Source organism: Doryrhamphus excisus, chromosome 2 (assembly GCF_030265055.1).
Source record: "Doryrhamphus excisus isolate RoL2022-K1 chromosome 2, RoL_Dexc_1.0, whole genome shotgun sequence".
In the NCBI taxonomy this organism is placed as follows: Eukaryota; Metazoa; Chordata; class Actinopteri; order Syngnathiformes; family Syngnathidae; genus Doryrhamphus; species Doryrhamphus excisus.
Window position 1 is genome coordinate 9,926,948 of NC_080467.1, and position 16,755 is coordinate 9,943,702.

General features: G+C 43.7%; 1 protein-coding gene across 7 annotated transcripts in view; it reads right to left on the bottom strand.

Annotated features, from left to right (window-relative positions):
- lamc3 (laminin, gamma 3) overlaps positions 1 to 16,755 on the bottom strand; it is a 103,041-nt gene that overhangs the window by 58,639 nt on the left and 27,647 nt on the right. For 3 of the 7 annotated variants that reach the window (XR_009121534.1, XM_058064274.1, XM_058064271.1), the window contains exons 4-6: positions 12,344 to 12,454; positions 7,206 to 7,878; positions 796 to 1,100 (exon numbers count right to left, since the gene is read on the bottom strand). Coding sequence is in view for 5 of the 7 variants with exons in the window: in XM_058064274.1 (XP_057920257.1) it covers positions 796 to 1,100; positions 7,206 to 7,746 (846 nt within the window). In the remaining 2 variants the exon portion in view is untranslated. Of the gene's footprint in view, positions 1 to 795; positions 1,101 to 7,205; positions 7,882 to 12,343; positions 12,455 to 16,755 lie in introns of those variants that run through there. The other 4 variants (XM_058064275.1, XM_058064272.1, XM_058064273.1 and 1 more) reach the window with 4 other exon arrangements.

Genomic DNA, 16,755 nt, shown 5'->3' on the forward strand with positions numbered 1-16,755 from the left:
CTCGGTTCTTGACAGCCGCCTGCCTCACAACGGGCCCAACCCATAGCCTCGGGATAATCCAATCCCGCACATCGTCTTTATTTCTCTTAGAGTGGGCGCACAGGGACCTCACATGGCAGCCGTGAGAAGAAAATGTCTTTATGCTGCTGCTGCTCAGCGTAGCTTAGGCTGAGGAGATGATGGGCCTCGGCGCCTCCGTCTTTTTTACCCCCCGCTTGAAACGAGATCATGCTGGAGGAAGGCTCCCTTTTTCAGAGTTGGGGAGGGGGGGGGGGGGGGGGGGTCTGGGGCGACGTTGCCTGTTTGAAGAGTTGCGATTTGTGGCAGGGCCTCGACTGAGATGCTGGGGTAGGGTGGAGTGGTGTGCTCCATCCAAAAGCTTACATTCCTGGGGAGGTTGAGTGCATCTGTCAAAAAAGATGCTGGGTAGAAAGTGGGCGGGGTTCCACACAGTCGACGCCCACTAGATAATGGTCCTAACCCTTAATGAAGAAGCTCTTGTTGTGCTATGTGAGTGCAAACAGTGTAATATACAGGCGGTCCTTGAAAACAAAACTAGCTACTAGCTATTAGCACTACACTGAAGAAAGGTGTCACTTTTGTTTTTTGTTGTTTATCGATTGATTGATTAGGCTTCTGATGGCAACGTGTCAAAGAAAAAGAAAGTGAAAAGTAATGCACAATTAGATGTCATAGAAGACTCAACACTGATGGCATGCTTGATCCAAGCTGCTGAAACGGCGTGACTATCATGAAAATTGGAATAGGAACAATAGAAAGTAAATGAAGCCTGACCTGCAACACCAGGCTCTGGTCGAAATTGTAGGCACTGGGTCGTCCCTCCAGGGTGGAGAAGGCCACGTTCCCCCCAGTAAGAGGCGAGATATCGCTGAACTCATCCGTGCAGAAAGCTGTCCTCTCATCATCTCCCTGTCGAAGGAAGCCCTTCTCACCCTTCCCATAGGTCTCCCGGCAAGAGGCGCTGTAGAACTGATAGGGCAGCCAAGGTCCGTCCACCTCGGTGCGTTTGTAGATGGCGAAGCTCTCGGGCCGACTGGTGTGGAATTTCAGTCGGACGTAGGTTATCTCGAAGGCTTTTCCTGTGGAACACATTTTGCATGAGTTTGACTCGGAGACTTAGTGGGATTTTTTGGTGTGTAATCGGGGCCCTGGAGCGAAACAATGAAAAGAAAAAAAAAAAACAAAAGCTGACTTAATTGCCACAGAGACAAAGAAAATATTCAAGGGGATAGCTTTAATTTCCCACGCTTCTATGCAGGGTAAACGAATGTCTTTCCTGCAGGACAAGCTAAGAATGAACAGAAAAAGAATTTACTACCTGAATTGTTCAATGCTTTTTGGGACTTGGGAAAAAAACATGTAAACCGTCAGTTTTGTTTGGTACGCAGTACATACCATTTTCTCATCTTTGAATTCTAAACATTCAGACATTACCTTACATGACATTACCTTAACACTGCATGCTACACGTGATAGAGTGAAAAAAGTGGAAGTTTTTTGGCTTCTGATGTTTGGAAGAAATAAATTTGAGGCTAACTGGTTAGCTCGCTAGGCTGCACGGCGGTCGAATGGTTGGCACTCAGGCCTCACAGCTAGGAGACCCGAGTTCGATTCCACCCTCGGCCATTTCTGTGTGGAGTTTGCATGTTCTCCCCGTGCATGCGTGGGTTTTCTCCGGGTACTCCGGTTTCCTCCCACATTCCAAAAACATGCTAGGTTAATTGGCCACTCCAAATTGTCCATAGGTATGAATGTGAGTGTGAATGGTGTGTTTGTCTATATGTGCCCTGGGATTGGCTGGCCACCAGTCCAGGGTGGACCCCGCTGGGATAGGCTCCAGCACCCCTGCGACCCTTGTGAGGATAAGTGGTAGAAAATGAATGGTTAGCTTGCTAGCTTGCTAACTAGCGGCCGTCTCAAGCCCCTCCAGCATACGAGGTTGCAAAAACCAGCAGTTAACAACAAAGGAATGAAAATACGATTTGCCACAAAGCAAGCCCACGTGTGATTGGCTGATACAGGGGAAGCAGGGCGGGGCTACAGAAAGAGTTTTAAAAAGGTCCAGCTCTTTGGGAGAGTGTTCACTTCTCATTCCGACTACGTCCTCGCTATCCAAGCAGTCGTGGTGCAGGTTAGGAATATGCAAATGGTAGAATTGCGAGGAGGAGCAATCCTGCTAACACGCACTTGGGAATTTCATAAATCAAGTGTTCTTATCTTATGGCCCTTGCAGGGATCCTTTGTGCGACATCATTGGACACACGTTGGCACGGAGGGGAGGCGCCATCCCCTGGTACCGCCTCAGCTCTGCGGCATCCCTCTGTAATGGTTTCTTTCCTCTCGCAGCCAAAAGATCGTTAAACTTTCATTTAGTCTCTGCATGAGGTGACCGCAGCCCTGCCGGCACCGAGGCACAACTCATCACAGAGGCAGGAGACTGTTGGATGCGCCCCCCCTTCCCTTACCCTTCCCGCCTCCTGGGGATGAAAGGCAAAGTTGCATCTGCAAAATGATACTTGTGTAATTTGGTGCATGCAATGTTTAATGATTCGTGATTTGGAGGAGTGGAGTGGCTTTTGGAGAATTCATTACAGCTCATGTGGACCCGACAGTGATGATAACCACAGAAGATCATATGAGAGACACCAAGCTATCAGTGATTACCAACGGGGAAGCCAAATGGAAAATTACAACTACCGCTGACAAAAAAAGAAGGCTATTGACCCGTGCGACCTCAAGCATTGTCAATGTATGGCTTCATTTCAGCCGAATATGATTCCAAATTATTCAGGGCTTCACTATTAAATTGGGAAAAAATCGGGATAAAATTTCAATCAAAATGACTCTCAGGATTAGAAATGGATTAGAAATAGAAATGGAAAAGCAGTGGTACTTCCGTAGAACTTACACCTTGATTAGAGCTAAATTACACTACAATACATGAAGGACATACAGTGTACAATCTTTGGCTTGGACTGGGCATGCCCTTATTTGAGAATTTTATGAAATTTTCCTGCTGCCTCACGCTTGGGAGACATAACGAGGGGCAAACAATTAACTCAACCACATATTATACTGCCTACATATCCATGTAAATAGTTATTTTACGTTTTACCAGTATTAATCATTTTCATAACCAAATATCGGAACACCGGGACCGCCTCTAATGTGCGCTCATCATAAACATAGAGGATCAAATTGTTTATCGTGGTTCATTGCTTCCAGACGTGGCCGTGTTAAATGAATTCCTGTAATATAGGATTCAGTGTTAACAGATCTAGGAGTCCACTGTTATTCTGCGCTACAGCAAGCCACGACGTGCCAATCACATAATCTTTGGCATGAACTGGCACCAACTGGCATCTGCCCAGTGGACTCCTAGCAGCATTGGCGCAACTTGGCTCGCGCCATTACATTCCAGTGGATTCCAATAGGTGGATTGTTTGCCACATTTGGTTCCACTTGGTGGACACTCGCTTCAAGCAATCAGCGCAACAAAGATTTTAAACATTTTTGAAATGTTCTTGCTGCCGTTACGGGCCACCATGAGCCAGTTGGGAGGCACTTTGAGCAACTGCACGCCACTCTGCACCATATTGGTGACACAAGGCACCACAGCAAATTGCATGGCTGGAACTGGCGCCGGCCCAGTGGACTCTTAGCATTAGAGCACAGAAATCCTATTTCGGACTTTCTAAACATGTTTTATTTACACTATCAGAGCCCTGTAGACATGAGATAGCACCCCTATAGTCAGCTTTATACTCCTGTTATTCATTGTTTGCAACACATTGCACATTGTTAGCGAGGTTCCACTGTACAACAACTTACAGTAAATATCATACACATCTGAAATGAAGTTAACAATATGCCTACTGTTTTAGCAATGTTATTTATTCATTCCTTAATGTTGTTGTTATTATACTTAACATCAATCTGCCCACAGGGTCTGAAAATGCTAATTAACCACTGGCGATAATCCTGCATATTTACATGAAAATGTTGATTTGTATGCAATGTTTCTCCAATAAATGAATATCAGTCTTAAATCATTTAAAAAACATTCTTCACACAAACTTTAGAGATGAAGAATGAAACTACAGTGCCAAGTGGGGATTGAGTACTAACAGAGTTTTTTTTTTTACTTTGAGTCAGTGAACAACCAATCACTTCTGGTCAGGTGACCGGGGCGGCGACATCATCTTTTTCAAAAAGTAGCAGTTTGCTCTCCGTGAGGGAAGGACCATATATAGTCATCAGAGTCTTCTCCCACCCCAAAAAATACAGTTTCCAAGAACCCGGAACGCTGTTGCCATGCGGATGACAAGGCTGAATCCACAGGCTCTTCATGACCTTCTCAACAGGAGGTTGTCGGTACAAGTACAAGTACTTTGTGGAGTCCTTGGATATAATCAGCATTTGATCAGACTGGCCCCAAGTAAGAACCAGCGGGGGGGTCCTGAATACATACTGTATATCCATGTGTAACCCGCCTGACTCAAGTGTTCAGTGTTATGCTTTTGTGGCACCTGTAAAGCTGTCTATTAATGTGGACTAATGGATTAATGTGCTGCTTTCAAAGGTACTGTAAGTCTGGGAACTTCTCACACAGACTAAAAGGAACGGAAACGCTGCGGACTAAATATTTACAATTGTGTTTGCTGTGAGCTCAGACGGGGAGTCTGCACGGATGAGCGGATTTCTCCTCCAGTCGTGTTTAACTTCAAAGTTTTGCGAGGAAGAAACGCAGCGGAGGAGCGTCTGATGGAGGCGATGGCGAGAACGTCATGCCGGGGGCGGCAGACTTTTCATCATTGTTGTACATCTGAGACAGGATGTTGCTTTTCTGTGACTGCGCCCAATGAGAACCAGCTGCACACTTCAATGATGCCAGTTTTTGCAGGGGGGGGGCTGACCCTGATTCCTCACCAACATTTCTCACTTCCTCCTCCCTTGTTGTGTTTTGTTTGCTCCCCTCCACGCAGCCAGACTCCCTCCACGATGTTTATCATCCCAACTCTCTCTCGCTCTCTCCATGTTTGGATTGGAGAGGCAAAAGACAACAGCCGTGTCAGAGACCCCTTGCTGGAATCCAGATGGGTCACATGGTTTCCATAAGGGACATTTTGTGGCCTTTTCGCAGACAAAGTCTTCTCTATCTTGGCTGTGAGGACAAAGGTCAATATGGATTGGTGGACACATAAAATGACAACACAGAACATCTGTCAGAACTTCCTTTCAACAGCCGACCGGTCCGCACTTTTCTCCAGTCGAGGCAGCGCTCTTAAATTACAGACAACAAAGTCACTTCCTGCTCCCAGAAGAAGCAATACAGCAATTCCCCCTTTTGGCATTTTTATTGCGTGTCATTTCATGTCCATCCATCGCTTCCCATCATGGCTGACAGGGACCCACTGCGGAGATTTGGCCCACCAAAAAAGAGGAAGCAAGAATTCATTCCATTTCAAATAAAAAATTTTCGCATATTTGAGAACCCCTCCCTACATGTAGAACACGCTGTGTGCATAGGGGCCCACAATCCATGGGGGGGCCCATGGGGGTGGGGGTGCATGGAGCGATATGTCAGCCTGAGGCAGGAGAGAAAGAGAGAGACGAGTAATGTTTGACATCGTGCTTGATTCCGTAATAATTGACAGTAGACAGTCCCTGTTGGTGTAATGGTACAGCTGCTCCCATTTGAGGCGTCACTGGACATTTTCATTCTTCTAATTTGTTATTTGCAGTTTTCTCTTGATATTTTCTTGTGTTGCTTTACAAAATATCAAAATGGCAACTTTTTATTTTTCATTACCATTTCATAAGATTTGGACACCCCCCGGTCTCACTCAGTTCAGGTTCCAATCATGGGTCAGTTCCATTCTAAAGGTGTGCTGACCACAGCCGCCCACTGGGGACTGAATGTGATTTTTTTTTCATGGGGTCCAGAATTCCAAACATCGGCCACCAGTACTTGGCAAGCCCAGACATACCACAGAGAGAGCAGGATATGTCAGAAAGATGGTTATATTTTCAAGCAGATTGACTTTCACTTTAAAAAAGAATGTATATAGGTGATATAGATTCTTGGTAGTTACTTGGTATGGGATCGATATCAAATGTAGTAGTACGGCACACCACTACTAGTACTACTAGACATCCCTATGCTGATATCCGGGCCGGTTGTGTTTGTACTCTCCTTGGTGTGCTGAGCTAAAGTTGAACATCCCATCTCGGCATGTCAAATTCAACGCGGTGTCCTCCTTATTGACTTTAAATCCTCTCCAAAACTCTCAGATGGGTCCTCGGGGCTTCACGCTCGCACATTCCGTCCATAAACCATGTCTGTGTCAAAGTCTTTTATGGCGGGGGGGGGGGGGGGGGGGGGGGGGGGCAGCGCTGAGCCGCAACTGTAGCGAGGGCCTGCCCGCTTTAGCCCAGCTGTTGTGCGTTAAAGACGTCCACGCCAGTGGCCGAGCGAGGGGAGGGAGGGATGGCAAAGTGAAAACGTCAGTCAAGCTGAAAGCGAGTGAAGCTAACGCGTGAGGGAAGCTAACGCGTGAGGGAAGCTAACGCGCTTTGCCGTGAAATCCCATCAGCGCAGCCACAACAAACCATCTGCATTCAATTCTATTATTATTTTGTCCGTGCAAGAATTCTCTCCTATTCCTGGATGTAGAGCGCTTAGGAGGCTTTGAAGCGCTTTACAAGGAAATGAGATTTCAGAGAGAAGAGCAGAACCTTCTGAAAGTAGACCTACAGTACTGTGCCAAAGTCTAAACAAGTCAAGCGTTTCCCAGCGAGGGCCGCATACGGAGAACTCAAAGGATGCGTTGGCCACTTTGACCTTTTTTAGCCAAGCCATGGAGATTCTATGGAAATAAAAAACAGGAAGTTGTTTTTTTCCATGTAATATCTCCATTTTCAGAATATTTTGACCACCGGCAGGCCGTAAATGACCCCTGGGCCGCACTTTGGACACCTCTGGTAAATAGGACGTATTGTGCATCATGAAAAAAACCCAAAACACCAAACTTGGTAGAGATGCGACTTGTGGGTTAAGGAAGTTGCCGTGATATTTTAGTGAGAATCTGACCAAATGTCACACTGCTAATGGATGACTGCTGCACCGTGTCAAAGGTTCTATGAGTTTGGGGTGAAATGGGGCGGTGTCACGGTTCTCTTACCCAGGTGGAGCGTGAGGTTGACCGAATTGGGATGCTGCACGGCGAAGTGCATGGATTGGCTCTGCCACCACGTCGGCTCGTCGTTCCGGTGGAAGTCCGTCAGCATGGCGGCGCTGTGGCTCAATCCCAGGTCGGACGCGTCGCACGTGTGGCACGAGCGCATGGACGCCGTCTGCATGCAGTACTCCTCGGGCGGCGAGCCGCATACGTTGGATGCCTCTACGCTTCGATTGAAGGCCACGTTCTCAAACTTGGGCATGCAGCGGCCGGGGGCGCCTTCCTCGTCGTAGCAGGAGTCCATGGAGGCCCCGACCGGAGGGCAGAGGAGGGCCAGGAGATGAAACCACACGGCCAGATGCGCAAACATTTCAACACGAGGCTTCAATCGCACGGACAGAAACTTTGCACATCTACACTTCACACAAACTTTCACCCTCAACGCGTACTTTGATGCTGAGATGAAAATACACAAAAAGCACCTTGGAGCCAAATCATAGCAGCCGTGAAGAAAGAAGCTCCTCCGGTCCTCAGCCCTCAACATGTGTTACCCCTTTGCAGGCACGCCTCTCATCAGGGCCGGGCCCAGACAGGCGGAGGAGGATCCGGGGTGGGATGGAGGCCGGCTGGGTTGGAGGTGGGGGGGGACCACGTTAGACCGTGAACATTTCTCCATCTGCTGGTCAACAAGAAGAAGAATCACATCAAAGCCTGGTACGAGAAGATCATTTTAGATCAGAACCGCTTTGAAAAACCTTGAGAACTCACATATATTTCATTCAGGCTGTAAGGAGGCCTTGTGTATTTAAATGTACACTTATGGCATGAAATGTCTGTGTATAATCTTCTAAATGAAGTTTTTTCCACATTATTAGAGACCTCCAGACGTGAACTAACACCCCTATAGTCACCTTTATGTTTTGTATTACCCAATATAGTAGACACAATCAGAGAAAATAACATAACAGACTCACACGTTGCAATTCCTTGTTGTGTTTTTCCGGAACGCCGTATTTCCTTTCCGTTTTATACTTGTATTACCAAATATAGTTAACAGAATAAGAGTATATACACCATGTAGGATGTAAAGAAATCCTGCTCCAGTAGTGTCACAGTTAATGTGTCCCCCTTAAAACATTAAAACAAACATTAATAAATTAATAAAATACATTTTAAAAATACAAATACAAACAATGTAATTAAAAACATAGATATAAAATAATGAAAAATACATAAATAAAATTACACATAAAAATATAAATCAAAACATGAACATAAAATAATTAAAAATAAAATGTAAATTAAATTAAGAAATTAATAAAAAATATATTTCTTTAAATAAAGTATTTTTAAATAAAATAAATAATATATAAGATATAAATCATCCCAGTCACCAGGCTAAAATGACACAATATGGTAGCAAAACATCATGGTAATATTCCCACTGAATTGTTTTAAAGCCTTTTAAAGCAAATGTCATTGGTTCAGCTTCAACATAATGATAACCATATTGTTATTATTACTTATTAAGGAACCCGGACCCCAGCTTGAGAGTCCCCCATCCAACAGTTGTCTTTAAACTGTCAAGTCAAGTCAAGTTTATTTTATATAGCCCTTAATCACAAAAGAGCCTCAAAGGGCTTAACAAGCAGGCAAAAGTAGATGATAGAGAATAGACGACAAACGACATCCCCTGATCTGCACCCCCATCAGGGCAAGGAAAAACTCAAAAGCCATTAGGTGAAAAAGAAACCATGATAAGGGACCGCAGATGGGGGAATCCCCCTTCTAGGATGACCAAGCTGCAATGGATGTCGAGAGGTTAACATGTGACAGTTAAATATAAACAGAGAGTATAATAGTCCAGGTCCAAGATGTAATGCCATTAGGACAGTTGGGCAGCCGCGGGTCTTGAGATGATCACCATTCCTCTGCTGCAGCGCCTCCACAAGGTAGGCCACGTCAGATGTCCAGTTTCGTCAAGTGTAAGCATGAAGGTAAAATAAACACACAAACAAGCTGGAAGTAGTCTTTTTGTACACACCTGTTGTTTTTTTTCCCTCCGAGTGTTCATCTTCCCTTCATTTCCAACGTGCACCTGCTCACCAAAAGCTTTACCGCACCTTTCCCGTGCTACAATTCTGCTCATTAACTTGAGTTGATGTAGAAAAACACAGAGCTGCGCTTAGAAGTGTGCTTCTTTTTTTTTTTTTTTAAAGCTTCCTAAATAAGATGAAGCTATTTGGTTCTACGTGATGGTTTGTTTATTCCGCTGCTTTTATTCATATTCTTTTGAATATGTAAAGGAAGCTTTCTTTGCAACTCGTTTGCTGATGGCTTTTTCCCAATCTGGAAACTTTTAGGAGGCGTTTCATAGGATTTGCTGAAGTACAAACTACTGCTAAAATGGCGAGTCATCCCCAAAAGCTCCAGAAGAACTGTCAGGGATCAATGATGTTGAATTGAGCACTGATGAGCCCATGGAGGAGACAAAGAGGAGACAAAAAGGCAATAAGACAATTAGCTTAAGAACACAAAGATGGCGAGGATGGACGGATGCGTTTTGTTTGGATGGTGAACGTTTATGATCCACGGGGGATTTACAGACCACTTTTGCATCTCTTATAAATATTTGTGTATCAGTATTGCTCTCGTTTATTCAGGCTGACTGGCAGCCATTTTGGAAAATCAGTACCTTTGTGTATTTTTGGTGTCTTTATTAACTAGCAGTAAAAAAGTAGTGCTAGTAGTATTAGCAGCAGTAATAGTATTAATAACTAGAAAAGAATAGTAGAAAAAACAGTAGTAGTAGCAATAGCAGTAGAACTAGTCATAGTCCAAATTTAGTACTATCCCAAAAGTAGTAGTAGCAGTAAAAAATTGTAGTTGCAGGAGTACTAATGGGGAGCAAGTAGTATTAGTAGCATTAGTAGTAGCAGTAAAAAGTAGTACTAGTAACAGCAATGACGGTAATAGTAAGAGGAAAAATGTAGTAGCAGTAAAAAGTACTACTAGTGGTAATAGTAGCACCAGTACAATAGTAGTGTTGTCGCAGTAGTTGTGTAGTAGTAAAAAAGTAGTAGCAGTCAAGTTGCAGTAGTTGCTTGGTCATTTTTGTGGAGGCTGCATGGCGACCGAGTGGCTAGCGTGCAGGCCTCACAGCTAGGAGACCCAAGTTCGATTCCACCCTCGGGCATCTCCATGTTGAGTTTGCATATTCTCCCCGTTTTCTCCGGGTATTCCGGTTTCCTCCCACATTCCAAAAACATGCTAGGTTAATTAGCGACTCCAAATTGTCCATAGGTATGAATGTGAGTGTGAATGGTTGTTTGTCTATATGTGCCCTGTGATTGGCTGGCCACCAGTCCAGGGTGGACCACGCCTCTCGCCCCAAGACAGCTGGGATAGGCTCCAGCCCCCCCGCCCGTGACCCTTGCGAAGAGAAGCGATAGAAAATGAATGAATGAAAGTTTTGTGTAAACGTGTTTTTTGATGATGGGACACAAACCATTCCTCCACTTCCTGTCGTCACCTGCCACTTCATCCTTTTGTGAAGCTTGTTTCGCCGCAGCCAGACGGTATGGAGTACTGTATTTTCTCCCTTTTCGGGAGTGCACAATGTGGAGTCGCTCCTTCAGACGGGTATGTGATGTAGTTGCTGTCAGCGTTTTCACTTAGACGGCTGCCACATCCCCACCGTAAGACCCCCGCTATACCTGACAAGCTAATGAGCGCCCGACAGCCGACGCGTCATTGCCGCACACCTTCTTTGAGAAAGTTCTCAGCGACCTCACAAAGCAATTTGACACTTTTAGTTTCCTCACAGCATAAATATCGTACGTTGGATTCACAGGCAGCTGCCAGTCAGCATATACTTAATTGGATCGTGTTTAAATGGCGAACCTAAAACAGTACTTGAGATGGCAACAACATCACGGGGAGAAAATATTACCTCCGTCTTCAACTTTGAGGAAGTTATGACAGATTTGTGAGTTTCATGTCATGTCATCTAATCGAAGGCCATGTTTGGATATCAAAAGCGGCATTCACACTAGCAAAGTTATAAAATAATCATAATAATAATAATAATCTGTTATGCACATTTTAGCCAATCAGAAACCTGAACAAGCAGCCACAGCGGGCTTGGTTGTACATTATAAAGTCTCAATATAGTCGCATGTTCCATGTGGTTTACTGCTGGGAAACTGAAAGCACTCTCAGTGGCTGGATCCATGACGACTCCCAGCATGCTTTTACAGCACAAAAAAGGTAACAGGTAACATGTTATACACTCGTGCTTTAACACATTTCCAGAGCCGACTGTGATAAGAGTATTTCCGCAAAGTAAGATTGGATATTAAATCACTCGGTACCGGCCGTTTTTGATGATTGTGGCAGGTGTTCTAGGGATATATAAGCAAAAGAAAGATTCAACTATTATGTTTTATCAGACAAAAAACCCTTTCCCATTCTTTAGTAATCAGCTGAAGAACATATAACTTAAGCAAAATACCAGTTTTCAACAATAAAGGGAGAAAAAACAGCTTTTTGTGAAGATACATTTCAATTAATTTCACTTTGACACAAATTTAGCTAAAATATCTAAACACCGAGGCCAAATTTTCACATTCGTAACTGAATTCTACGTGTGCACACGTTTGAGTGGCGTAAAATGAAGCTGGTCCAAGCTGCAGGGCTTTTAACATCCTGTTTGCTGTGCAGCCTGGATTTATAGAAACATATGAAGATGCTTGCCGAGCGCAAAAAAAACAAACAAACAAACAAACATAAAAAATCTATAACTACGTCTTTGGCGGCAAAGGAGTTAATGTTCTTTAACATTAGAGACCTCTAGACATGAACTAACACCCCTATAGTGACTTTTACACTCCTGTTATCACATTGTGCAGGTTATTGGGTCACTGCGGGGCCAGATAGCATTGCAAGTATTGTAGTAGTATTTATCTAGTGACATACACGGCCTAATTACTAATTAAAAAGCTGCTTCCTTTAAGCAAGCTAAAGTGGTCTTCTCTGCAGGGTTACATTTACATTCCACGTTGTGTCCGCCGCGAGCGTGAAAGCCCTGGTTTTAAATACTTCCTTGATTTGTGAACACGATTGTATCAAGCTAGCCTTACCCCGCATTGATCCGCCTCCACTTTGGATGAAGCCCACGCAGACGTCAGAGGTTGGAAAAGAACCAATCAGCCGTCATCCCAGTTCCTCTTCAAGCTCTCCCTTCGGCCGGCCTAACAGAGCGTGACATCATTAGCGGGAACGTTCCAGCTGAATAACACTCAAGCCTACGTTGGAATTTGAGAAGTGAATTGATACGGCCATCTTTAACAAACGCTTGAAAGGATGTTTTAATTTCTCAGGTTTTTTCCAGAGGTGCCTTGCTAATGTATTGGAAATGTCTTAGCCTTGCTGCTGGAGTTGAAACGCTTTCAAAGTGCTTTTAGTGAGCCCTGCTGTGTGTGTAGCTTTAATGCATCGGGTCAGGACGACATAAACGTCTGCAACACTAGCATAGCTGCTGTATGTGAGCTAAAGTGCTAGCATCATGCCCTCATTTTAACACTCATGTCCTGCTGGGTTGGACTATTTGCTGATAAACAAAACAAACAAACCGAGACGTGGTGCAATTTGCATCATGGCAGACTGCTACACCAATCCGCCTGTCGATCCGGCGTTCCATCCAACTAGACCCTGAGGTACGTGAACTCGCCCCCCACTTGGGGCGGGATCTGATCCCGCAACAGAGAGCTGGTTCTCACCTTTTCCAGGTGAGAACCATGGACACCGACTTGGAGTTGCTGATTCTTCACCCAGTCGCTTCACACTCACCGATCCAGCGAGAGTTGAAGATCACAGCCCAATGAAGCTAGCGAAAAGCCGAGACCCAATCCTGCAGCCCCCAAAGCAGATCCCCTCCACACCTAAATGGAAATCCTATTCATTAAAGTAATGACCCCAATGGGTAAGCGTTATAATGTACTTGATAAGAAATGTAACCCTGCTTTAGGAGGACAGTCACATGATTACACTTTCATTACAGTCACATGATTACACTTTCATTACCGTGCTTGCTTATGTGACATTTTATTTGTTGACATCATTTTCTTCATGTCTGCCCACATTGAGTGATAACAGTAATTGTGCTAATGTTTGAACATGATTGAGTCCACACATCTGCGGTACATTTGAGTTACTCCACTGCTCAATGCGGCGCACGTTACTTTGCAGCGCTTTGTATACTTTTATATCCTACCCGCATATTTACTCTGACGTGTGAGACATGAGCGTATCAGCATGAGGGGGAATGATTTAGAAACTGTTCGTGAAGAAAATGTCCTGTGAGCAGATGCGCTTGTGAATAATTTAAGTCAAAGACTAAGTATTTATTGCGCGTGGTGTGTGTCATTACGGTGATTCTCAAGCGTGCGGCAATTGCACTGCAGGTCATGTTGCCGGCTACAGTTTCCATTTTTAAGGTTTAAAAAAAAAAAAAAAAGGAATTTGGTGGGCATGATGTTGCCCGCGGGCCGCAGTTTGCGCACCTCTGGTATGGGCCTAACCGATTTACTCTATTGAAACTACAGATGAAATCGACCAAGGTCCTGTCCTCATGTAGTGGGCTTGTAGTGGGTTATTTTTCCATGATTAGGCTTATCATCCACACCAGCTTGCAGCAATCTGGCACTAAAATTTAAGGTTTTCAAAATGTGCAAATTTGGAGAAAAATCTACTCATGTTTGGGTATGTTGAGTTACTACTTTTTTACTTCAGAAATAACATACACAACGTTTACATGCAGTCGATATTGCGATTAAAGTTGACATTGCTGTTTCTGAAACATTCGGAATAACACGTTTACATGCCTGAGCAAATAGGATTAATCCTGTATACATGGTAATTGTAAACAATCGGGATATCTCGATCAAAACAGCCATGCACGGACAATGTCTTGATGCACGGAGCCAGCATGACACGATGGCCATTTACTATGCGTTAACAACCTGACCATCTATAAACGTCCGTCTTTTTCGGTCTTCCCCCACATTGAGATGGTTGGTTTCCTCCTCGCTACAAAAAGGTGCAGTTTTGCGTGCCGCCATGTTTTCAAATTCAATACTTCCTGTCAAAAACCCAAGATTCCTTTTGAATGGAACACACGCAGAACACAAATCAGTATTCCTTTGGATGGGGATGTCCCAATATGTCCCCGTATACATGACCCAATGTTCCAGTTAGAAAAGTAGTAACCCTGGGGTAATATTGGGGTTTTAAAAAAGCGGAATATGAGCATAATAGGGGGGGTTATGATACCGTTATTTGACTGCAAGTATTGTCTTGACTATTGTCCAATAGCTTTTTGTTTGCTTGGTTTTGCAAGACCAAATGCTGCCTCACGTTGAAGAGCAAAGGCCAAGAAGCACATTGAGGTCGGTCATTTTTTTGGTTTAGGTTCAGACCGGGACGCTCTACTAGCTGGTGGGAGAACTTTAAGTTGGAAGTTGTCCTCCCGTAGGAATGGCGCAACAAGTCAATCACTATTGTCAGTGTTATTAGCACATTAGCATGTGGTTCCGTGTGGAATTGCGAACCAATGTGGGGACAAAGTGAGGTTTAATAGACATGTTGAATTATGCAAATGTGACCGCTTGATGCCCCACGTGTACCTTATCCAGTATGTCTGAAACAAATAAACCATAGCATAGCATGCAGAGATCAAACCATGTATTTTCCTCCCAACTTCCCAGAACTCCGCCACCCCCCCCTTTCCGCCATCCCCGCCTGCATGAATTCAACGGCTTTTCTTCTGCATCACCCTTTTGGTTTTATAATTAGTTGACTGTAGGTCTGAAAACGGCTTTGGAGAGCCAAAAGACAGATTGAGCAATCAGTCAGCATATTAATCCCTTCATTGTCTTGGTTTACATGCACCACACAGCCTGGCTGCAAGCCTCACATTTGAATTTTTAAACTGTCATTTCTGCTTTTCATTTGCGCCTGGCACGGCGTGGACACGGCTCATTTTTAAGCTGGAAGTTTTGCACTCCTGAAAGCATTTTCTCAGCATCTCTTCAAACATTGACGCCACCTCTTCCTGCCACTTTGCCCACGATGGCGTTAGTGTAATTATGATAGGGAGCGGAGCAACATGAAGGAGACGGCGGGGTTTGCTTATTCAATATATTTGATGATGCGGAATGCCGAGGGCGTTTATGAAACAATTATGCAAGAGGTTCTCGGTGCAGAACACAAACAATAGCTTCGGGGGTGTCCTACCATTCCTCAAACAAATGTGTTCTTAGTCTCTTTAGCTGACAAGACAAGGAGCTCTCCGAGGAGCCCAAGAACTCCTCCAGCTGCCCAGAGGGAGTTCCAGTAATTACCAAATAATAACCTTGATTACTGGAAAGTCGCACTGTCCCGACCATGTTCTCTGAATGCAAACACGTACAAAGGCGAAATTGGAAAGAAGCCAACCCAACTGCATATGAATATTTTAATTGCACCCGGGAAAAAAAAAAAAGTTGTGAATCACCTGAACTTTCTGCATGTTTAATTCATGTTAACTCTACCCTGAGTGCATCCTCCACATGAACAGTGACGGGAATACTGATGGGGAAGGTAGGTGTTTTCTTCCCGCTGCTGCATGTCAAGATCCAAAGCAACGTACGTTGCAGTCAAGACCGCGTCAACAGAGACCAAGTCGAGACCACATTCAAGCGAATGTGCCAACCTTGCTCCAAATTACATCGCTTGAAGAAAAAAAAAACAAAAGAATAGCACGGGGATGTCCAAACCGAGGGCCACATGGTGGAAAAATGAAAGGATGCAACGATGGTATTTTGTAAGCCGACACGTGTAGATATGCTAGCAAGTTATATTTCAATAGAAAAACCATGTGATGTTTTGGTGGTATAAACTTTACTGTTTTTTCTCCTTCATTTTTGCTGTTTAAATTTATATGTTTATTTTATTTTCGTAATATTTTGAGTCATAAAAAGTCATAATTATGGAATAAAAAGTTGAAATTATTGCTAAAAATTCACAAAACAGGGAAGTCATAATTACAAAATAAAGTCATGATTTAAAGTAAAAATTATGAGATAAAAAGTCAAAATGAGTCATAAGCCATAATTAGATAGAACAGCCATTATTATGAGTAGTTGAAATAAAGAACAAAATTTAAGTCAAAATTTGTGATGTAAGATAGGGAAGTCAATTATGAGCTAAAAAATTAATTCACAAGATAGAAAATCAATTACTAGGGGGAAAAGTAAATTACGAGAAAACAATTAGAAGTTGAAATTGAGTTAGAGTCAAAATTTCAAGATGTAATTACAAGATAAAAAGTCAGAATTCGTGACAGTCATAATTATAAGATAGGGAAGTCCTAATTATGGGATAAAAAAAAATAAAAATTACAAGATAAGCTAATCATGAGGGGAAAAAGGTCAATTATTAGAAGTTGAAACTGAGTTATGAGATAAAAAAATTCCAAATTAGTGCTAAAAAGTCACAATATTAAGAGAGGGAA